Source organism: Leucopleurus acutus (genome assembly GCF_964270905.1).
Source record: "Leucopleurus acutus genome assembly, chromosome: 1".
In the NCBI taxonomy this organism is placed as follows: Eukaryota; Metazoa; Chordata; class Mammalia; order Artiodactyla; family Delphinidae; genus Leucopleurus; species Leucopleurus acutus.
The window spans coordinates 184,853,351-184,877,817 of record NC_139142.1 but is presented as its reverse complement, the minus strand read 5'-3'; the positions used below and the strand labels follow the sequence as shown (position 1 = coordinate 184,877,817).

The window sequence follows — 24,467 nt, the reverse complement described above, 5'->3', positions numbered from 1 at the left end:
ATCACCCTAGATTACTTCAGCAGGAAGCTCATCCTCCAGTCCCTTGCTCTCTTCCCTGTGCTCCATCCTTATCCTTCCTGGTAATTTCAACATACACACTGGTGATATTTCTGACACATGCTTTCTCTTCCTGGTTCTTTGATTTCTTTGATTTCATTGACTTGCATCTCTACAACACACCAGCCGCCCAGCAGTATGGCCACATCCAAGTCTACTGCTTCCACTTACAAAAATCTCAAGTTTGCCTTCCTCTTTAACTACATTTTCCTTCTATCTAGTAAAATGAAATCTCTTTTGATCACACAGGTATTTAGTTGGGAGACATAGCCACCCCTCTCCTCAACTATTCACTTCATTAGGCAACAATAAAGACAGCAAAAAAATGAAGTGTCAATTAAGGCAGTATACAAACCAAAAAAGCAATCAAATTTAAGGAAAATATTAGAAGACGACTACACAGACAGGAAAGAATTGTTTGTCTGTATTGGGGGTAATGGGCTGGAAAATCAGTATGTATATATGATGGATTTTCCATAAACTAAAAGACTGGTAGGAAAAGGGATAAAAGAGCAAAAATAATTCACATTTAGAGAATTTATTTGTCTCAACGGTTCAAGCATGTGTTACTTTAGAGTTATTGGTAGTATTAACTCGAACTGGGATATCTGGATGTGATGTGATGCTTCGTGATCCTCTCATCATAACTATTTATTTAAACTGAATCTGCAAAACAATTCTAATCTAGGTTAAGATTAACTAAATAAACAGTTGTTGAAACAACTGTTTCTTAACTGAAGAATACCCCTATCTGCTTCACTAGGTAAACTGTTCATTTAACTAATGAACAAAAATTTGAGGTCACTGGTAAGAATGTACTGAGCAAGTTACAGAGCATTATAGCCATTTTCTAAACAACGGTTTCCCAACTTTGTTACAGTTGACCTTTGGGACCAGATAATTCTTTGTAGTAGGGACTGTCCTGTGCACTGTAGGATGCTGAGCAGAATCCTCGGCCTCTATCTACTGGATGCCCCCAACTGTTGTGACAGCCAAAAAATGTCTCCAGACAACATCAAATGTCCTTTGGGGAGCAAAATCATCAGCAGTGGAGAAGGCTGTTCTAAAGCAATCTTTATTTTTATTATTTTAATTTTTTATTTTATTATTATTGTTTTTGGCCGTACCTTGCAGCCAAAATAAAAATAAAAATAAAATAAAAATAAAACTGTATGATGTTTTTGTCATATTAGTTCCTTAGTTCCCTGACCAGGGATCGAGCCTGTGTCCCCTGCAGTGGAAGCTTGGAGTCTTAACCACTGGACCACCAGGCAAGTCCCCTAAAGCAATTTTTAGAGCTTGGTTTTCAAATGTCTGCATTCTCACTTTACATAAGTTTTTGCTCAGATTCTACTCTTCAGGTCTTCCTGACCACCCCATCTAAAATATAAATCTCTTGCCTTCACTTTGTACCCTCTCACTTTGCTTTCTCTCTTCATGTACTTACCACTAGATGGCGTTATGTTATGACTGTTTACTTCCTGTCTTTCCACTAGAATGTAAGTTCTAGAACTTAAGCACAGGGATGTGTCTGGTTCATCTCTAGGATACCTCCAGTGCCTGAAACGAAAACACTGCCTAGCACCTAGAAGTCACTCTATAGGATTTGTTAAATAAATAAACTGTTGACCTCATTGGAGGGAACACCTAGAAGCTGATGTGAATGACATATTACTAAAGTCCATTTAGTAATATACCCTACTTCACATGGAAATGCATTCTGAGACACAGTGCTTAGTTGTCTCTATATATACAGTGTGACAAAAAGGATTTTAAGGCAGCTGCTAATGAGATTTACTGGAGTTTTGAAAATTGGGTTTTAAAATTAATTGGAGTTTCCTGCACTGGAAAGAACCTTTGAATGGGCCACAATGCACCAATTTTGTCTTCTTTGAGGCAACCTGGCTGTGAAGAATGCAACAGGGAGTCAAAGTCCATAAAAATATTTGATAATCAGTAATGATACCAGGGACTTCCCTGGTGGCACAGTGATTAAGAATCCACCTGCCAATGCAAGGGACATGGGTTCGATCCCTGGTCCGGGAAGATCCCACATGCCACGGTGCAACTAACTCCGTGCACCACAACTACTGAGCCTGTGCTCTAGAGCCCACAAGCCACAACTACTGAGCTAAATCAGTAGTCTGGCTCAACAAATCAAGGGTAAAAGAGTTAACTAACACAAAACCTTACCTTTCATTCCAGCTCTCTTTGTATCATCAATGGTTAAGAGTATTTCTACAGCACTTTGAGCATTATCAGATAACTTTTCTTCACCTTCAGGCCAAGGGATATCTATAAATACAAATAAACTTGTTAATCATTGCTCAAGACAATAATACGCAGAGATAAATGAGATAAATGAATCTATCTTAATAGGAGAAAAAGAATCACCTCTTTTCAGAATATTCTGGAATACTTGCTGGGGTGTTTCATCGTTGAAAGGGGGAATTCCTGTTAGAAACTCAAACAAGCAAACTCCAAGTGCCCACCAGTCTACTGCAGGACCTGGAATTTAAGAGGAAGCAGCTGAACTTGCAAGCATTTTCTATAAATGTTTGATCAACTAAAACATTAACTGTGGATATTTGGGCACAATGAAGACCCAAAGGCTCGTTTCCTTAAGGCTTTCTTCTGGCTTCCAAACGTGCAAAGACCCAAATTACCTTCCTTTAGGCAATGTGGTAATTACTTTCTTGGAAAATACTGGGCTCCATAAGATGATATGGAAAAACCCAAACGAACTTTTTGGCCAGCCCAACAGACGTTTAGATTAGCAATTAACATGGCTAGTTAAAAAAAAGTTTAAAAAGTTATTAATAACCTCTGATATTCTGGATACTTATTTGTGCTAAATCCTAAAACACAACCAAGGAATGCATTTAATCTAAAAATTATTCTCTAAAAGAGTATTTCTTAATTTCAAAACAGGAAACAATAACATTCAGATGATTCTATAGCCCACTCGTTTCACAAAGGAATGAGATGAGGTGGTAATATTAATGCAAACTGGAGGATAACCTGCTAACTAGGGAAAGCCTTACCTACAGAGGGTTTTTTTGTTTTGTTTTGTTTTTGCCACACACACCATGTGGGATCTTAGTTCCCCAACCCAGGATCAAACCCGTGCCCCCTGCAGTGGAAGCACAGAGTCTTAACCACTGGACTGTCAGGAAAGTCCCCTTACAGAAGGTTTTAATGTGGCTTTATTCCTTTTAAGAACATAGAGGGACAAATTAGTTTAACAAAAAATACTCATTCAAACTATTGCTTGAGGAGGTAATTAGAAGATAAGCCTTAATAAATGGGTAAAACTGATTTCTTTTTTTAAAAATTTTTATTGGTGTATAGTTGCTTTACAATATTGTGTTAGTTTATACTGTACAGCTAAGTAAATCAGCTATACATATACATATATCCCCTCTTTTTTGGCTTTCCTACTCATAGGCGTTCCCTGTGCTATACAGTAGGTTCTCATTAATTATCTACTTTATACATAGTATCAGTAGTGTATATATGTCAATCCTAATCTCCCAATTCATCCCACGCCCAGGTAAAACTGATTTCTAAATAAAATCTTCATTGGAAGCATCATTTGTATACAAAGACATTTTAGACGATTATTTTAAACATGACCTTATAATCTGGTTTATACGCTTGTTTAGATACATCTATGAACAAAATTTCCTAAGCAAAGGTTAATTTCAGTCCAAAAATGATTAACTTCAATATAAATTTAGAATTGAGACTCTAGTCTAGAACTAAATTTGCCTGAAAATTACTCTTTAAAATCAATTTCACAAGACAACCCTCAGAATGGGAGAAAATATTTGCAAATGAAGCAACTGACAAAGGATTAATCTCCAAAATTTACAAGCAGCTCATGCAGCTCAATGTCAAAAAAAACAAACAACCCAATCCAAATATGGGCAGAAGACCTAAACAGACATTTCTCCAAAGAAGATATACAAATTGCCACAGACACATGAAAGAATGCTCAACATCATTAATCATTAGAGAAATGCAAATCAAAACTACAATGAGGTATCACCTCACACCAGTCAGAATGGCCATCATCAAAAAATCTACAAACAATAAATGCTGGAGAGGGTGTGGAGAAAAGGGAACCCTCTTGCACAGTTGGTGGGAATGTAAATTGATACAGCCACTATAGAGAACAGTATGGAGGTTCCTTAAAAACTAAAAATAGAACTACCTTATGACCCAGCAATCCCACTACTGGGCATATACCCTGAGAAAACCATAATTCAAAAGGAGTCATGCAGGGGGCTTCCCTGGTGACGCAGTGGTTGAGAGTCCGCCTGCCGATGCAGGGGATGCAGGTTTGTGCCCCGATCCGGGAAGACCCCACATGCCGCGGAGCGGTGGGCCTGTGAGCCATGGCCGCTGAGCCTGTGCTCCACAACAGGAGAGGCCACAACAGTGAGAGGCTCGCGTACCGCAAAAAAAAAAAAAAAAAAAAGGAGTCATGTACCACAATGTTCATTTCAGTACTATTTACAATAGCCAGGAAATGGAAGCAACCTAAGTGTCCATCAACAGATGAATGGATAAAGAAGATGTGGCACATATATACAATGGAATATTACTCAGCTATAAAAAGAAACGAAATTGAGTTATTTGTAGTGAGGTGGATGGACCTAGAGACTGTCAAACAGAGTGAAGTAAGTCAGAAAGAGAAAAACAAATACCGTATGCTAACACATATATATGGAATCTAAAAAGAAAGAAAATGGTTATGAAGAACCTAGGGTAGGGGCAGGACGGGAATAAAGACGCAGACCTACTAGGGAATGGACTTGAGGACACGGGGAGGGGGAAGGGTAAGCTGGGACAAAATGAGAGAGTGGCTTGGACATATATACACTACCAAATGTAAAATAGATAGCTAGTGGGAAGCAGCCCCATAGCACAGGGAGATCAGCTCGGTGCTTTGTGACCACCTGGAGGGGTGGGATAGGGAGGGTGGGAGGGAGACGCAAGAGGGAAGAGATATGGGGATATATGTGTATGTATAGCTGATTCACTTTTGTTATAAAGCAGAAACTAACACACCACTGTAAAGCAATTATACTCCAATAAAGATGTTAAAAAAAATCAATTTCACAAAATTCATTACTGTGGTTAAGCAACTACCACCATTTCATTTTAAAACAAGTAGGAAAAAAAAAACAAGTAGGAAAGCATCATGGAATATGCCATTAGAAAAAATAACCACATGCATTTAGAGTGCCTTTTCATCTGCAAGCCACGTAATCCCATCTTCCCTAAGGAACACAAGGTACAAACAGTCTCTAGGCTTCTATTTCTATAGTAATCACTATAAAAACATACAAAACACCTCGGTTAGTAGGCTTTTAAGCAGCACTGAGAAAGAATTATTCCAACAGCTCAGATAATATAACCAAATAACAGAAACGTAGGGGGAAATCAGGAAAAAACGTGCATTTTAATTTATTTTACTTAGGTTAGAAATTAGGACCCTTTTCCCAGCTCAGCCAAAAATGTACTCATGTCATGTCAAAACATACATGATTTCTCCATGGATATGTCATACATACCCATATAATTGAGTCAAAGTCTAATAAGATCATGTATTGTGATAAATCATATTATCAATTATAAAATAAATCAATTATAATATATGTCATTAGCCAGAGATATAGAATAAAGTTGTTTTATACTACTGGCTTTCTAATTTAAAACCCGCTTCTTTAATTTGTAAATTGATACTGTTAATTCCTTTCTATTTTCTAATAATAATAGAATTGAATGATTTAGAAAATTCAAGCCCTTTTGTAGCCACTAATATTAATATTTTTATCAAGCCTATTTCTTCAGTTGCAATAGAAAAAGCTATATCCACACTCTCTGCTACCTTTAAAAGTTATAAAAAAATGCCACATGCCTACATTTGTTTTCACAGAGAAGAGCAATTTCTCTGGATGTCTTCCTGCTCAGAAGACAGTTCATAAATAAGCTGAAATGAAAAAAAATTTTATATGCAATGTGATCTAGTTAGACTTTGTTCAGTTAAATGTGCTTTGCCATGTTCCTTTATGGAGAAATTTACTCACCCAAAGTCAGAGAGCCCGCATGTAAGAAAACAGGAGTTAGGTACATTGTCTTAAAGTTATGAGTTCATTCTCACATCATTCATTGAATTAGAAGCCAGGTATTGTGCCAGATATAAGAGATACAAAGATGAGGAAGACAGCTTTCCCCAAGGAGAAAACACCCTACTCTGGGAGAGACAATACAGGTAATTTTAACACAATTTTAAGAGAGCTGAAACAAACATATGCACAAGAAGCTGTGGAAACTCAGGCCAGGGTCCCTAAGTCCCCTTGGCTGAGGGGAAGACACGGAGGGCATCAAAGGTCTCAGTAGGATGTTTGGAATTAGAAAACTAAAGAGCCCAAGTGAGTGTTTCTGGGGCCTGGGATTCCAGGGAAGAGGTTAGAGAGCACTGAATTGTTTTTTAAAATCATAAATTGCTATTATTTATTTTAAACACTATGTATCAAATTACTTTTATAGAAAATAAAAATTTTAGAATATTTCACTAGCTAGCTAAGATAACTAACTACATGTCCCACTAAAAGAGTGGCAAGATCTTATCAAGTAAATCTTTACATTTGAGGTTTACTTTCTTTCTTTTTTTTTTTTTTTTTTTTTTTTTCTTTCTTAGCGGTACGCGGGCCTTTCACTGTTGTGGCCTCTCCCGTTGCGGAGCACAGGCTCCGGACGCGCACGCTCAGCGGCCATGGCTCACGGGCCCAGCCGCTCCGCGGAATATGGGATCTTCCCGGACCGGGGCACAAACCCGTGTCCCCTGCATCGGCAGGCGGACTCGCAACCACTGCGCCACCAGGGAAGCCCGAGGTTTACTTTCATATTGTATCCTAAGTTGGAGAAAATGTAAATTATAATATAGGAAATGAGCTGGCAAATCTGTGACTTAGCAAAAAGGACAAAGTACCAAAACTAGTTAAGTGCCCAGAGGAACTTAGATGCTTTGGCGGATAAAAAAAGGGGAATATTAAACGTGTCTGCTTTCAACATTGTAGAGATTATTGACAAGGGTGAGTGATGGCTGCCAAGGAGCTCTCCTGGAGGGCTATGCACAAGGAGAACTCAGACTCTAGATACAGCAGTGAATAATTAGTTCTCCATAACTGATCAAGGGATGCTTTATGGAAGAGGTGACATTTGAACTGATGAGCAGATGAGAAGAAATTTGACAGGGAGGTGACTGGGGACTGGCTTTTCTAAACTAAGGCAAAACAAATCAAAACAGGACTTCCCTGGCGGTCCAGTGGTTAGGACCCTGCGCTTTGACTGCAGAGGGCATGGGTTCAACCCCTGGTCGGGGAACCAAGACCCCACATGTCACACGGCGCGGCCAAAAAAAGAAAAAACCCTACTAAGGCAAAACAGTTGTGCAAAATAAGGAAAATGTGAAAATAAATGTGTCTAAGTAAAATGGCAAGATAAGGCCTATAAAGAGACTAACTAAGAGACGAGTCTAGCATGAGAGCTCAGAGCCTCGAATCAGTGATCTGGCTTTCTTTTTGCAGGTAGGAAGGAGCCACCAAGCCAAAAACCTCCTCTGTTTCAAGGAGAAGAGTAGCATGAACTCTATTATGCTTTAAAAGGGAAAGTCTGGTGGCAGTGATAGCAAAAAAGAGAATGAAGTTGAGGAGATCAAAGAGAAAGTTATTAAATGAAGGAAAGGGAAAGATGAGGTTCTTACATGGAGTAGTGGCAGAGATGAAAAAGTGAGGAGACACACTGCAGAGATGTAATTCATCGGATTTAAATGCCTGAAGGTAGGGACAATGTTTGTGTCACCATGAAGATGGTGAACAGAGAGATGGAACAGAGGAAGAGCAAGCTAGAGGACAAGTCGAGCTCTGATACATAGCAACTGAATGACAGTAGAATACAGAATAGGCACTTTGGCCACGTGTCTGCTGCCTAGAGAAAGTCAGGATTAGAGACAGATTTTTTTTTGGCCTCGTGGCATGCAGGATCTTAGTGTAGGCCCAACTGTCTATTCCTGAACCCAAACTAAAATAGACCTGGGGAGACATTTAGAACAAAGACAGTAGAGGGGGTGGAAGGCGGGACTTCTCTGGATCATTGAGACTAAACCAGCAGGCCAAGAAAAAATGGCTGCATGTCTTCTTTCCTATAATAAAGGGCCATATATGTGAGAAAAGAGTATTGCACGAGTTCATTTTCTTTTACCTTATGCAATCTAAGTACCAAAGAAATTTAAAACAATTTATCTCAGAAGAAAACATAGTGATACTTCAAAAACGCAAGATGTGCATGCCTTACCGTGGGCCCTGCCTAACAGCAGCTCTGGTGCGAGGTAGTCTGGAGTTCCCAGAATTCGCCCACCATCCACGGGGGCCGCCCCTCTTCTCACACTCTTTGGAGTTCGGTATGGAGTTCCTGACTTGACCTGATCTGGGGTCTGCTAATTTCAAAAGAGTTTAAGACACAATAAATATCTTAATTCCTTTTACAGTGAACAGAAATGCTAGAACAAAAGAAAACCTAGGCTGCTGGACATAAAAGATACACTCAAATACTTGATCAGTTTTGAAAATGGCCTTGTAACTAATTATAATTATGAAAAGTCCTATTGTAAAAAGCCCCAATTATAATAATGAAATTCAATAGCTTAGATAACACCAATTATTTCAGTAAGAGCTGGAAATGCAAGAAACAATGAAAAAAAATCCACAGGAAAAAATTCTTGATAGGAGGGATCAATACAAGCTTGAGAGCAGTCACAGAGGGAGGCTGTGGCTGACAAATGAGTGAATTACTAGGACAATGCATACAACAGAACTACACATAAATAACCTCTCGTGCTAACTGGCATTTATGGTTTTAAGGTATTCTGTTGTCTCACAAGGACTCTGTGGGACCAGCAGGACAGGTGTCATTATATTTTACAGACAAACGGCAGACAGAGGCTCTGAAGATAAGGACTTCTAAGTCACTCAGTAAGTTCTAAATAGAAAACTCAAGTCTTGTAACCCTACAGTCGAGGTTTACACTTTCTGTATTATGATGTCTCTCTGAAGGAAGGAAAAAATGAAACTTTGGGTTTAAAAAGATAAAGGTTTAGGAAAAAAAAAAGATTTGAAATATCTATTTTTCAACTTTCTTCTGTAAAGGAAAGAGATCATCTAAATATGTCCTTAAAAGGCAGTAAGGTAGATGGACTTTAATTTTGCATCTCAGAGTTGCTGTGATCAAGTGAAAATATGTGATTGTAAATATGTAAACGTGATATGTAACTATGTGAAAGTATACAGAACAGTACATATGAAGGAGGCATTGCAGTTAAGAATGATAAACACTGCTACCTGCTTTACCTTTCTGTACTAAAACCTCCAAGGAGCCATAGATTCCCAACAAGCAAAACAAAACTATATGATTAATATTATATAGTCTAGCTGACAGGCAAGTGTCTGGCCTTAATAGTTTATTTTTCTAAAATCTAAAGGACAGAACATTAGCAAGTGATCACATACCTGATATGGCATGTAGGATCTTTCTTTTTGAGTAGGGGTTATAGCCATGGGATATGAACCACTACAGGCACATGAAATATCCATCATATCTAAAGAAGTAATGCTCATTTTGGATGGTTCTGAGCTATTGGATGCATTAATATGACTGTTAAAACTCCGAAAAGCCACAGCATTTCTTTTAGAGGGTAATGTTTTCAACGCCTCCAAAGAAGGAGCTAACATTTTTCGGTTGCTGTCCTGGACGGCAGGACTCTCATCACCTCTCGGCAAGGTGCTTTCTTGGCAGCTGGGGGATGCAGAAAGTAGGTCTTCAATATTTGATTCTTCCAAAGAGGATTCTTTGATGCTTTTATCTGGATCTAAGGACTGCCTTCCTAATGGACTTTCCATGATGGAAATTCCAGGAAAAGATGAATCAGAGTCCATGCAAATACTTTTAGGAGTTCTATCATCATCGGAACACAGGAAACTAGAACTTAAGTAGTCTTTCTTACTATTCTTGTCACAGTCATCATCCAGTTCACACATAAGGTTTTTTGCTATCATTGGGACAGGTGATTTTTCTGGGGTTTGTTGCTTATCAATGAAAGAATTGCCCATGTTCTCCTTATTAGCACCGTCATTTTGCTGATCTCTGTATGCCGACAGCTTAAGGTCCTGGACTTCAGCTGTTAAGCCTGTCCTTTGATTGACATAACCATCTCTCATTTCATTACTACTCTTATACTCGATACAATTTTTTTTATTCTGTATAATTTCCTGACAAGGACTGGAGTCAACTAACTCAAAACTTCTTTTACAACTTCTTTTCCCAAGGTGTTCTTCAGTCACCCCACTGGAATCCACAGCACATTGATGTGACTGATGGTAACCAGACTGGCTTGTGTCAGCAGCCAGATGAATATTATTTACATCCAGTTCTCTTGCTTCCCAAGAAACTTCCCCAGAAGAACATTTTTCAGCAAGGTTTCCACACGAGTTTCCAGTGGCAGGATTGGCACTGCTGTTATGAATGGGAGAAACGGCTAACTCATGATCCCTTTTATTGAAACTTTTGGTCTCCATGGCATTTGTAGATTTTGTACCTAAAGGCTTTTCGACTGTATTCCAACTCATCATTGTAGAGCGCACTGCGTTGTCACTTTCCTAAGAGGGAGGAAAAAACAGTTAAAAAAATTATGTAAAGCTGAGAATCTTTAACCTTTTAAACCTCTGCCCACTTAAGTGGGATAACTGACCCCATAAGCTACAATGGGTAGCTCTTTCCACATTCCTGTGGAAAAACAGAACAATGATAATGGAGAATTAGAAAGCAATATAAACAATTATAGTATACATTTATATACATTATTTTGAGTGAAACACTGGTATAAAATTTAAACCAACTATTCTATAATATGTATTTGATGGTGTATTACATGTTATTTAAATAGGACAAATTAATAGGAATATATTCAAGCAAAACTGAGGGTAAGGCTACATTATGTATATATCTGCTGTGCAAAAGGGATGATTGTTTTGTACTTCAATCACAGGGCATGAAATACAGTTAATGGAAAATTACAGTCTAAAAATATTGTTAATATAAACACGTATCACTTCATACAAGTATAATAAAACCAAGCTGACAAGATGAAGCTAAACTAACGGCAATTTGTAATTAAAAACCCAAAATAACAGAAGTTAATATCCATTGTCAACAATATAAACTGATGATGCGTTGATAACAAAGTGCTTTTCCTGAAGACTGTTTGAGTTCCAACTCTGCAGGTGCCCTTGTGTGATCAGAATTTTGGACATAATCTTGCAAACTGGCATATGGTAATCAGGATTTTTACAAGATTACTCAGTTAGAGTGAATCTTCAATAAACCCTAATAGTGCATATTTTTGATATGTGAAAAATCGAACTTTATTAACTTACTTAGTAATAGTAAGGAGCAGTTAGTCATGAACAAAAAGACAATTCCTAAAGTACAACTCACTGCTCTGGAAGCACAGAAAATGATGCATTTGGGGATTAGCAAGTTTATCAGCGGTCCCCTGTGGTCCATTGTCACTCCTCTGACCTAACTTGAGAGGCTCTACTGTAACCCAATCATTGCATTCCTTAGGGATGCAGCCGAGGGAGGAAGAAGGTTAAGCTATGTATAGTTTGAAATATTATATAACATGCTTTCTTGAATAGAAAAGAGGTAAAATAATAGAATGGAAATCTGGCTTTCCCTGAAGCATTTATTACCTAGAGGGCAATCAATGAGAGAAGGAAAAAAGATTGAGAAACCCTGCCTTAACTAAAAAATAATGTGACCTTACTCCTAAAATACACATATCCAACAATAATGAAGAAAATCATGCTACTGAGAATAAGGAGCAAATACAGTCCAATTTATTTTATCAAATGGAAGGTTTACTCTTTGTGTATTAACATTATTCTAAGCTAACATTATTTTGTCAGCATTCTATAAAGGAAACTTTATTATATTTTTAGTTCCCCTCAGCTTTAATAGCTTAAAAAAGCCCAAAACAGAATATATAAATTAAGTAAAATAACTTGCAGTAAATTTATTCATTTGGTAAGCAATCTCCTTAGAATAGATACTTTCAAAGACACACCTACATTACCTTTGTGGTCTAAAAGTTATTTCTGATCCAAAAGAGTTACCATTCCATTAAATGAGAAACTGGCAGAAAACAGTAAAGAAGGAGGTAGTATAAGTTTAAAATAAGACAGGTTAAAAAAACTCAACAATCTAAGGTCTGTGTCAGGGTAGGGAATTAAAAAAAAGAAGTCCATCCAGATGCCTAGAAGCCAAACATTTACTATTATTGTACTGCAAAAATAAAAAAAATTGGAATCTCATATACTGAGCAAAACTAATTTCACATTTGAATGAGAAATATTTCAAGAGAATTTGACAGAATATATAGGAAAAATGAAGAATACCTTGACTGCCATTCATGTAACCATTTCATTTCCTTACAGAATTTGTATGAAATGGTACATAGCGTTTCTATCATTAATTTGACACACATAGTTGGTTTTGGGTAAGGTGAATGTCACTCTGACCTGGCAATCCTTTTCCCATCTGGGACTGCTGTGGCACTCGGATTCCACACTGGACATGAAGGTGTGGGATTGACTGCTGGTGCTGGATGTCGCCAGCCTTTTCCTAGACTGGAGGAGATGGGAAGTTAGACACTTCACAGGCATCCCGGGGTGGGAGGCAACGGTTTCAAGACCTGTGGGGAAGAGAAAACATTGAAGTTTATGTCACATCTTTCCTACTTTCCCGCTGATCCTGAATCTTTACATATAATTAGAAAAAGTATTAAGTAGTTCATATCAGAACTATTTCCATGTAAACATTATTTCATCCATAAGGATGGCTTTGGGTGGTTTTGGCATACAAGTACTGTTCTGAAAGTTAAAAAACAAAGCAAAACTCTCAATATTCATAAAGTAGAAATCAGGACAAGGGAGCGAACTTACATAATTAGGAGGAAATCCATTTTGAATAACCATTATCCAACTTGAAACTTTTCTTGATGAAGGACCATTATTGATGTGCTATATCCAGGTGTGCTAGGAAGCTGGAATGGGACTACGTTTACTCAATTCAATTTGTATTTAATTAAAACTGTGGCTTTATTTTAATGTTGAGGTTTACATGCTTACAAGTATGGAATTATATACATCCATAGAGACTTTTTTACACTACTGGGTAAAACAAATAATAGTGATTTGTCTAGGAGTGAGCCAGTGCAAGAAAGCAGCACCATCTATATGATACAAGTTCCTGTATCTTATATACAAATAATGATGCTAAAAATTGTTGCTCTGGGACTTCCCTGGTGGCACAGTGGTTAAGAATCTGCCTGCCAATGCAGGGGACACGGGTTCGAGCCCTGGTCTGGGAAGATCCCACATGCCGCAGAGCAACTAAGCCTGTGCACCACAACTACTGAGTCCACGTGCCGCAACTACTGAAGCCCACGCGCCTAGAGCCTGTGCTCTGCAACAAGAGAAGCCACCACAATGAGAAGCCCACGCACCACAACGAAGAGTAGCCCCCACTCGCCGCAACTAGAGAAAGACCGCGTGCAGCAATGAAGACCCGATGCAGCCAAAAAAAATAATAAATTAAAAAAAATAAAAATCGTTGCTCCTGAACTTAAAATGAGACACAATAGATAATCATGCTTTTACTAAAGATCACAATACATGCATATAAAGATTTTCTATGTATATAAAAAGATATGTATATCTTGTTTTCTCTTTCCTGAAAAGGGTGAACATGACTTTAATCCCAAGTAAATTCTTAGTTTACTATAGTTTTTTTGATCTAATAAACCTTAGAATTTTGAAACTGGAAGGAGATTTGAACGTCCGTCTAAAACAACTTTCTCTTTGGCACATAAATCCTCTCAATGGGATTCCTGAGACTCACTGGACACTGACCTTGACAGCTGAGTAAACTGCTCAGCTGCTTTTCCCCAGCAACATGGGAACTTGTATCTGATCTAATGCGTCTACACACTGTATATTTGCTACTGAGCTCCTTCTGGATCACCGATACGATCAGACCATTCCCTGCTTTGAAACTTTTGGTGGCTCCCCTTTTTCTACAGCTTACATTCCAGTCTCTCTGTAACAACACTGATCCTTCCCCATGTACTTCCCCATCTACCTGCTAAACTTCCTTTTTCTTTGCACGTGCTTCCCATTCTCACATGTTGTCCTGTTGTCTAAAGATAGAAGATACTTCCATGTGTCCATGCCTTTGCTCATGCCTCTATCTGAAATGCCCTTTTCCAATATACTTGGAGCTATTAAGATCCTATTTCTCTTTTTAGGTCCTGCTTGGTTGTTCCTATGTCTTTATTTAGAACCATTCTTGGTTTTTCCAGTTAGCAATGATCACTTTTTGTGTTGGATCACAGTATTCTTCCTATGGCATTTATTTTATAGGACTGTTATTATTATCCCTTTATACCTACAATCACCACAAAATTACAGGTTCTCCGGAGGCAAGGACCTCTCGTATTCATCTTCATATTCACTCATGTGACCAGCACAGTGCCTACCACATTCTGATTAAAAAATGGCTGAGGGAGATGCAATCATTTCCCTTAAGAACAAGGCTATAAATCACATCTGCATATCCTATATTTTAACAGTTTTCTGTTTTTTTTTTTTTCCCAGCCACACCACACGGCTTGCAGGATCTTAATTCCCTGACCAGGGATTGAGCCCGGGCCACAGCAGTGAAAGTGCCGAGTCCTAACCAGGACCACCAGGGAACTCCCTAACAGTTTTCTGTTTATCAAAGTTATATATATATTTCAGCTATTTTGATGTTCACAGAAGTGTTTGAAGAAACAAGAGGAAAGGGTCAGTGGACAGAAAACTATATTTTCAGTCAGGAATTAATTAACCCACTTACTAGTATGTAACTGAAAGTTTTTAATATTCTCATTTGTAAAAAGGAGGCAATTCTTTCTATCTATCTACCCATTCATCCAAGATATGTAGAGATTTGAGGACCAAATTATAAACAAGGTAAAATCTATGGAAAAAACAACACTAATTACCCTTCAAAGCATCATTATTCACATTCCCGAGATGATGAACATGCATGCAGACAACTAAATTGTCCACTGTTGATAAGTTATAGAGGGTAAGGTTAAGTGCTATACAAATGTCCCACTTGCCTCCTTTACTACTTGACTTTTGTCTTTTATTGTGTAATAATTAAAAACCATACCTTTACTTCAACTATTTTATTTCAGAATCTTTTGGAAATAATTTTATAAAGGAACAGAATAGTACAAGTACTACATCTTCTCCATATAAGACTTCCATAGACTCAGTATAGTAATATTCACCCAATGATCATTACAATGTTATAGCCAATTGAAGAATTAACTTGACATTTTATTCTGTTGATTTAAAGATCTGCAACAACCCCTGTCAGAAATGGCATTTACATGATAAAATAGAGAAATGCCACAGAGCGTCTGAATATTTGAATATTCCAAAATACTTTGTTCCTCAAAAGACACATTTAATAGAATAAACTACCTTTTCTTTTATACTCACATGATTTTAGTAGTTTGCTAGAATAAGGAGTAATGTCCTTTTGATCTATAGACATAGGACAAGTTAGTCCTTGAGAAAGCTGTGACGTTTCAGATACATGGGTTGAAAGAATATTTGCAGAGTCTTGACTTTTTTCTGCAACTGGTGTGTGCTATTAAAAAGAGAAAGAGAAAAACAAATGCTATGATTTATCTTCACAAAAACACCACCTAAATGCATTGACTGTTATACACCTAAGTAGATAAAATGTTGAAGTAATTCAACATGCTTGATATTTTAATTCATTTAAATGGCAATCATGAAAGGGCATATTATATGAGTTTTTTCTTATCAAGTACTTACAAATCCCAAAGAGCTGATTAGAGATAATACTTGTCCGGGGGTTCTTGAATAATAATCTTGCCTAGGTTTGGCCATAGATGGTGTTGTAAGAATATCCATCATATTGATATCTATGTATGGAAAGAAAAGTATATGATATTCTTCAAAAACTTCAACTGTCATTGACTAAGTCAATACTTGTTTGCTCTGAACTTTGCCTCACTTTCCACATTATTAACATTATCTGTAAAGTTGGCTTGTGCAAGACAAACAGAGCTAGGAAAGCCATCATGCCATACAGTAAACATGTACGACTAAGCAGACAGAGAAATACAAACACCATATGTTCCCTCTATATACAGAATATAAAAAACAAAACAAAACAAAAAAACAAGCTCAGGGATACAGAGAACTGATTGGTGGTTGCCAGAAGTGGGGGTAGGGGGTGGGAGAAATGGATGAAGGGGGTCAAAAGGTAAAAATAAATTAATCAATTAAAAAAAGAGTGATATCTAACTGGCAAAAAAATAATTCTTGGTAATAAAGTATTAGAAAGGACGTTGAAGGGACTTTCCTTGTGGCACAGTGGTTAAGAATCTGCCCACCCATTTTTCACAGAACTGGAACAAAAAATTTCACAATTTGTATGGAAAAACAAAAGACCCTGAATAGCCAAAGCAATCTTGAGAAAGAAAAATGGAACTGGAGGAATCAGGCTCCCTGAATTCAGACTATACTACTATAGTCTATATATATATGTGTATATATATATATATGTATGTATGTATATGTATGTATATATATGTATGTATGTGTATATATATGTATGTATATGTATGTGTATATATGTATGTATATGTATATATACACATATATATGTATATATATGTGTATATACTATACTACATATATATGTATATACTATACTACATATACATATACTATAGTATATGTATATACTATACTACAAAGCTACAGCAATCAAGACAGTATGGTACTGGCACAAAAACAGAAATATAGATCAATGGTACAGGATAGAAAGCTCAGAGATAAACCCACACACATATGGTCGCCTTATCTTTGATAAAGGAGGCAAGACCAAACAATGGAGAAAAGACAGCCTCTTCAATAAGTGGTACTGGGAAAACTGGACAGCTACATGTAAAAGAATGAAATTAGAACACTCCCTAACACCATACACAAAAATAAACTCAAAATGGATTAAAGAACTAAATGTAAGGCCAGACACTCTAAAACTCTTAGAGGAAAACATAGACAGAACACTCTATGACATAAATCACAGCAAGTTCCTTTTTGACCCACCTCCTACAGAAATGCAAATAAAAACAAAAATAAACAAATGGGACCTAATAAAACTTAAAAGCTTTTGCACAGCAAAGGAAACCATAAAAAAGACGAAAAGACAACCCTCAGAATGAGAGAAAATATTTGCAAACGAAGCAACTGACAAAGGATTAATCTCCAAAATATACAAGCAGCTCATGCAGCTCAATATCAAAAAAATAAACAACTCAATCCAAAAATGGGCAGAGGACCTAAATAGACATTTCTCCAAAGAAGAGATACAGATTGCCAACAAACACATGAAAAGATGCTCAACATCACTAATCATTAGAGAAATGCAAAACAAAACTATAATGAGGGATCACCTCACACCAGTCAGAATGGCCATCATCAAAATATCTACAAACAATAAATGCTGGAGAGGGTGTGGAGAAAAGGGAACCCTCTTGCACTGTTGGTGGGGATGTGAATTGATACAGCCACAATGAAGAACAGTATGGAAGTTCCTTAAAAAACTAAAAATAGAACTACCATATGACCCAGCAATCCCACTACTGGGCATATACCCTGAGAAAACCATAATTCAAAAAGAGTCATGTACCACAATGTTCACTGCAGCACTATTTACAATAGCCAGGACATGGAAGCAACCTAAGTGTCCATCAAAAGATGAATGGATAAAGAAGATGTGGCACATATATACAATGGAATATTACTCAGCCATAAAAAGAAAGGAAATTGAGTTATTTGTAGTGAGGTAGATGGGTCTAGAGTCTGTCATACAGAGTGCAGTAGGTCAGAAAGAGAAAAACAAATACCATATGCTAACACATATATATGGAATCTAAAAAAAAGAGAAAAAAATGGTTCTGATGAACCTAGGGGCAGGACAGGAATAAAGATGCAGACATAGAGAATGGGCTTGAGGACATGCAGAGGGGGAGGGGTAAGCTGGGACAAAGTGAGAGAGTAGCATAGGTATATATACACTACCAAATGTAAAATAGATAGCTAGTGGGAAGCAGCTGCATAGCACAGGGAGAGCAGCTCAGTGCTTTGTGACCACCTAGAGGGGTGGGATAGGGAGGGTGGAAGGGAGACTCAAGAGAGAGGGGATATGGGGATATATATATACATATAGCTGATTCACTTTGTTATACAGCAGAAACTAACACAACATTGTAAAACAATTATACTCCAATAAAGATGTTAAAAAAAAAAAAGAATCCACTTGCCAATGCAGGGGACATGGGTTCGAGCCCTGGTCTGGGAAGATCCCATATGCCACAGAGCAACTAAGCCCGTGCACCACAACTACTGAGCCTGTGCTCTAGAGCCTGCAAACCACAACTACTGAGCTCGTGTGCCACAACTACTGAAGCCTGAGCACCTAGAGCCCGTGTTCTGCAACGAGAAGCCACCACATGAGAAGCCTGCGCATCGCAACAAAGAGTATCCCTCGCTCCCTGCAACTAGAGAAAGCCTGCACGGAGCAATGAAGATCCAACGCAGCCAAAAATAAATAAATAAATAAATTTATTAAAAAAAAAGAAAGAAAAGGAGGTTGTAAAAAATGCTAAGAAAGGAATCAAAATATTAAGAATATAAAATAAATTTCAAAAACAGAATCTATTTAAGGAATTAATATAAATTGTGGGCCCCTCATGTAAGCTAACTATGTAAGTATAGGGCAAGATAGAAAATGATGCAGATTTCTATCAGGTTTCAATGTGTAACACTGTAAAATAGAACATTCAGCACTCACACGTAATATTGTACTATTTTCTTTAGCTATCCAAAGTAGTAAGAGAAGTGTAATGCTTTGTATGTGGTGTAAGACTTTAAAAGGTAGGCTGAAAGTTTGAACTTAATGAATTTCATTTATACCTCATTTTGATGAAACAATAAAAATGAAAATAAACTTCTTTAAAAATATTTTACAAATTAAACAAGTTAAAAAATATTATGGCAATGATTTCTTGGTTATGACTTTAAAAGCACAGGAAAAAGGCAAAAATAACAAATGGGACTATATCACACTTCAAAACTTCTGCACATCAAAGGAAACAATCAACAGACTGAAAAGACCACCTACAGATTGGGAGAAAATATCTGTAAATTATTTATCTGATAATGGGTTCATATACAGAATATAGAAACAACTGCAACTCAATAACAAAAAACCCCAAGTAATCTAATTAAACTGTGAACAAAAGTCTTAGATAGACACTTCTCTAAAGAAGATATACAAATGGCCAACATGCTTATGAAAAGATGCTCAACATTAGTAATCAATAGAAAAATGCAAATCAAAACTACAATGAAATACTACCTTACATGCATTAGGATGACCACTATCAAAAAACAGAAAATAAGAAGTGTTGGAAAGAATGTGGAGAAATTGGAACCCTTGTGCATTGCTGGTAAATTGTAAAATGTAAAACTGTGCAGCCACTATGAAAAACACAGTGGAGATTCCTCAAAAAATTAAAAATAGGGCTTCCCTGGTGGCGCAGTGGTTGAGAGGCTGCCTGCCGATACAGGGGACACGGGTTCGTGCCCCGGTCCGGGAAGATCCCACATGCCACGGAGCGGCTGGGCCCGTGAGCCATGGCCGCTGAGCCTGCGCGTCCGGAGCCTGAGCTCCGCAACAGGAGAGGCCACAACAGTGAGAGGCCTGCGTATGGCAAAAAAAAAAAAATTAAAAATAGAATTTGACCTATATGACCCAGCAATTCCACTGCTGGGTATACACCCAAAAGAATTGAAAGCAGGGTGTTCAAGACTTACATACTCATGTTCACTGCAGCATCATTCTCAATAGCGAAGAGGTAGAAGCAACCCAAATACCTATCGACAGGTGAATGGATAAAGAAAACACGGCACGCATATGTATATCTGTGTGTGTGTGTGTGTCTGTGTATAAAATTTGGCCTTAAGAAAGAAAGAAATCCTGTCACATGCTACAATATGGATGAACTTGAGGACACTATGCTAAGTGAAATACGTCAGTCACAAAAAGACAAATACTGTATGATTCAACTTATATGAGGTATCTAAAGTAATCAAACTCATACAGAAAGTAGAACTGGGGCTGCCAGGGCTGCAGGGAGGGGAAAATGGAGTATTGAGTTTCAGTTTTACAAGATGAAAAAGTTGTAGAGATCTGTTGCACAACAATGTGACTAGAGTCAATATTACTAAAGTACACACTTAAAAATGGTTAAGATGGTAAATTTTACCTTATGAGTTTTTTTTAATCACAATCCAAAAAAAAAAAGGAAAAGAAAAAAACCAAATCAGAAAAACCTGTATGCTCCAAGATGTTTTTCATAGAATTATTTATATTAACCTAAATTCACAATGTTTGGGAGCCATCTTTAAGCTAAACCATGAGACATGAAAAAATAAAAAGTATTAATATTATAATATAAAAATAATTTAAATTCATCAGCAATATCACCCTAATACAAAATTTTTCTGGGACTTCCCTGGCGATCCAGTGGTTAAGACTCTGAGCTCCCAATGCAGGGGGCACGGGTTTGATCCCTGGTAGGGGAGCTACAATCCTTCATGGTGCACAGCGCAGACAAAAAAAAAAAGAAAAAAAGAAAAAGAAAAAAGGAAAAAAAAATACAAAATTTTTCTCATTTGTAATTTTTCCCAATATCTTTTCGGAAACTGAGGAGATAGATTTGCCTTATTAAAAAATGTTTAGGGCTTCCCTGGTGGTGCAGTGGTTGAGAGTCCGCCTGCTGATGCAGGGGACACGGGTTCGTGCCCCGGTCCGGGAAGATCCCACATGCCATGGAGGGGCTAGGCCCGTGAGCCATGGCCGCTGAGCCTGCGCGTCCAGAGCCTGTGCTCCGCAATGGGAGAGGCCACAACAGTAAATGTTTAGATTTTAGAAAAATAAGTGATTAATATACTGTATAGTATGGAACATCCCTAGTGCATTTCGTCTACAATCTGTACTTATTATTACTGCTATGAAAAGTATGGGTAGTCACGTGAGGTAGGATTAATAAAAACTATAAATGGTCCACATCAACTCAGGTCACATTTTACCAAACATATGAAAAATCTTTAGGTCTTCAAAATGCTTCAAAATTTGTACTTGCAAATAAAGAATTGTAGCTCTCTATTTACTTTCAAATATTTATAATCCCACGGTTAATAATTTATAACCCAATATTTGGTTCTACTGCTCATTTATTTCCATCCTCTGCCATTTTAGTAGATAATACAACAAGCTACCAAGTCAGGAAGCTGTCATTTCTCCATGTTTCTGTAATAAACTTAAGTAGTTTCTAGTTTCTCCCTGTTAGAAACAATTCGGCTACAAACAACTTTATTCATATATATTATTCTTTTGTTTTTTTAATTTTTATTTTATTTTATTATTATTTTTTTTTTTTGCGGTACGCGGGCCTCTCACAGTTGTGGCCTCTCCCGTTGTGGAGCACAGGCTCCGGACGCGCAGGCTCATGGGCCCAGCCGCTCCGCGGCACGTGGGATCCTCCCGGACCGGGGCACGAACCCGTGTCCCCTGCATCGGCAGGCGGACTCTCAACCACTGCGTCACCAGGGAAGCCCCATATATATTATTCTTTTGAACCATTTCCTTAGAATAAATTCTAAGACACAAGTCACTAGGTCGAAAAGAATTAAAACCTTTGTTTCTTAAATCATACTGCTCCATTTCCTTTGGAAAGAACTATGCTTATTTGCAATGTCCCTAGGAAAACTTCCTGTGCTTTCTGCAGTCTCATTAACACTGGATCTTCAGCTCTCCGTTTTTGCTTTTGGCTAGCTTAATAGTGTAAAATGATTCATTTATTACTTTTTTAAATTAGCATTTCTAGTGCTATGAGTAGTGAAATTAACATACTTCCATATATATGTATTTGTGAATTCTGTGTTTATTTTCTCTGCCCCTTGTTTATCAAGGTGGTGGTCATGTATATTTGAATAATTTCTTTAGGTATTAGTTGTCTATCATGTTGTAGTTATTTTAGTCATTTTACTGATGTTTAATTGGTCAGCGCCAGTTTCAGTAGGGATAAAAATTTGGAAGAACAGAAACTGTCAGTTCCTCTTTGAAGATCCAAAGATCTTCAAGGACCTTTGAGGATATAAGATTAGTTAATCCGTTTTCATTTTTAATTGAATGAAAATACCAGTATACGTTTTTAGCCTATTGCAGAAAAAAATAATCATCAAATTTTATTCATTATAAACTAACAAAGAAAACAGTATAAGTTAATGAAATGTAGTGTCTAAAATGTGTTGGATATTTTAAAAGGTACTTACTTGCTGTGTTTCTTACCTCTATTCAAAGTAACTCTGGAAAGGCCAAAATCTGTTAGTTTAATGTGACCTTCATTAGAAATAAGCATATTGTCTGGTTTCAAATCCCTGCACATATAAAAAACAAATAGCAGATAACTAAAAGAGAGCTAGTGTTGATTTTAGAATTACCAGCTAAAAAAACAGAAAGTTACAGAACAATCAAACCCGACTTATTTTCTCTCATTGGTGGCTTTGAAAGTGCAGAAAACAACTCTCAAAAGCAAACTATATTTTGTATATCTGAGTCTACAAGAAAGTTAACTATTTAATGCTAGATTATCTTTGGCATTATTCATTACATATTCTATTAAAATAAATAAACTTCATTAGGTAAAATAAACCTCAAGCCAGGTCAAAATCATATTTACCTCTTTCAAGGAGGGTGAGATTAAGCCTTAATCGAAAAGAGCCACTTAACCTTTCTTTGCAAAGAGCAAAACACTGTAAATCAGCTGGCATTATAACATATAGCACTTTTATATGACGTACAGCCAAAGGAGTGGAAAAAAGATTCAATATTCTCCACAAAATGGGATACCCGAAGACAAAGCAACATATTCAAAACACACAGGGAGATGAAAGAAGAGTTGATATAATTCCTAAACTCACACAAGTTACTACTAAACTTTAGATAACCCAGATATGTGGGGTTACGCAAATATTTAAGACTAAAATATTTAATAGATAATTTGATTACTTGTGCTTTAAGTAATAGTTTGGAGAAAAGTCAGTCTTTACCTGTGGATGATTCCATGTCTATGAAGATAGTCTAGAGCCAATGCCACTTCAGAAATATATTTCACAGCCATCTCTTCATCAAAATAACCATATATGTGTAGGAGAGACTTGACATCTCCACCTATGAGATATTCCATTACCTGTCAAAAGGAATATAAATATTGCAAAATAAAACCAATATGACTACTTTAAAAATATCTTACTTGAGCATTACGGTTATGCATTTTTAGCATGGTCCTATAAGACACATTTTCTTGGTGTCACTCAGTACACATCAACACCAGGTTTACTCATACTGCCACATACTTTTTAAAATTTAAATTAAACTGTTCAGTCTGAACAAAAATTCAGACATATAGAAAAGGTGTGAGAAGAGCAGGATGACTTCTCATATTCTCTCCATCTACATTCGCCCATCGTTAGCACTTTGCCACATTTGCTTTCTTCCTCTCCACATATATGAATATAAAAATGAATATTTATGCTAATCATTAACATGATTATGTTACATAATAAACATAACACAATTATTAACATCATTAACATAAATACCTTACAGGCATGTATTTTTGTTCAGATTAAGCAGTTTAATTTAAAAAAATATGGTGACATTAGCAACTGGTATTAATCTATAACTTTAAAATTTTGGCTAACTCAAGAATAAAATTGAAGAGGTCATCATGTATCTCCCAACAAGGTCATTCTTATGTAACTATAGCATAATAAAATGCATGGAATTTAATTCTAAAATAATGCTATTACCTGTTGTATAGTCTGTATTCAAATTTCTCTGATTACCTCAATATTGTTCCTGATGGCCTCTCTCCTCGTCTCTCATGCCCAGGCCAGGACCATGCATGAGATTTAGTTGTCATATCTCTTTCATCTCCTTTAATCTGGAATAACTTTTTGCCTTTTTTTGGCAGGGTGCTGGATGGGGCATGGGACGGTCTTTCATGACATCTGATTATTTCTTTATGATTCAATTCAGGTTATGAATTTTGGGCACGAATA

At 37.0% G+C, this 24,467-nt stretch overlaps 1 protein-coding gene across 3 annotated transcripts in view; it reads right to left on the bottom strand.

Annotated features, from left to right (window-relative positions):
• Window positions 1-24,467, bottom strand: part of MASTL (microtubule associated serine/threonine kinase like) — a gene marked incomplete at both ends in the record, with an annotated part of 32,758 nt that overhangs the window by 566 nt on the left and 7,725 nt on the right. The window contains 9 exons of one of the 3 annotated variants that reach the window (XM_082845557.1): window positions 2,251-2,352; window positions 2,452-2,565; window positions 8,425-8,566; window positions 9,636-10,781; window positions 12,705-12,877; window positions 15,738-15,888; window positions 16,080-16,189; window positions 22,693-22,781; window positions 23,454-23,593. In XM_082845557.1, coding sequence (XP_082701683.1) covers window positions 2,251-2,352; window positions 2,452-2,565; window positions 8,425-8,566; window positions 9,636-10,781; window positions 12,705-12,877; window positions 15,738-15,888; window positions 16,080-16,189; window positions 22,693-22,781; window positions 23,454-23,593 — 2,167 coding nt within the window. The remainder of the gene's footprint in view (window positions 1-2,250; window positions 2,353-2,451; window positions 2,566-8,424; window positions 8,567-9,635; window positions 10,782-12,704; window positions 12,878-15,737; window positions 15,889-16,079; window positions 16,190-22,692; window positions 22,782-23,453; window positions 23,594-24,467) is intronic. The other 2 variants (XM_082845558.1, XM_082845559.1) reach the window with 2 other exon arrangements.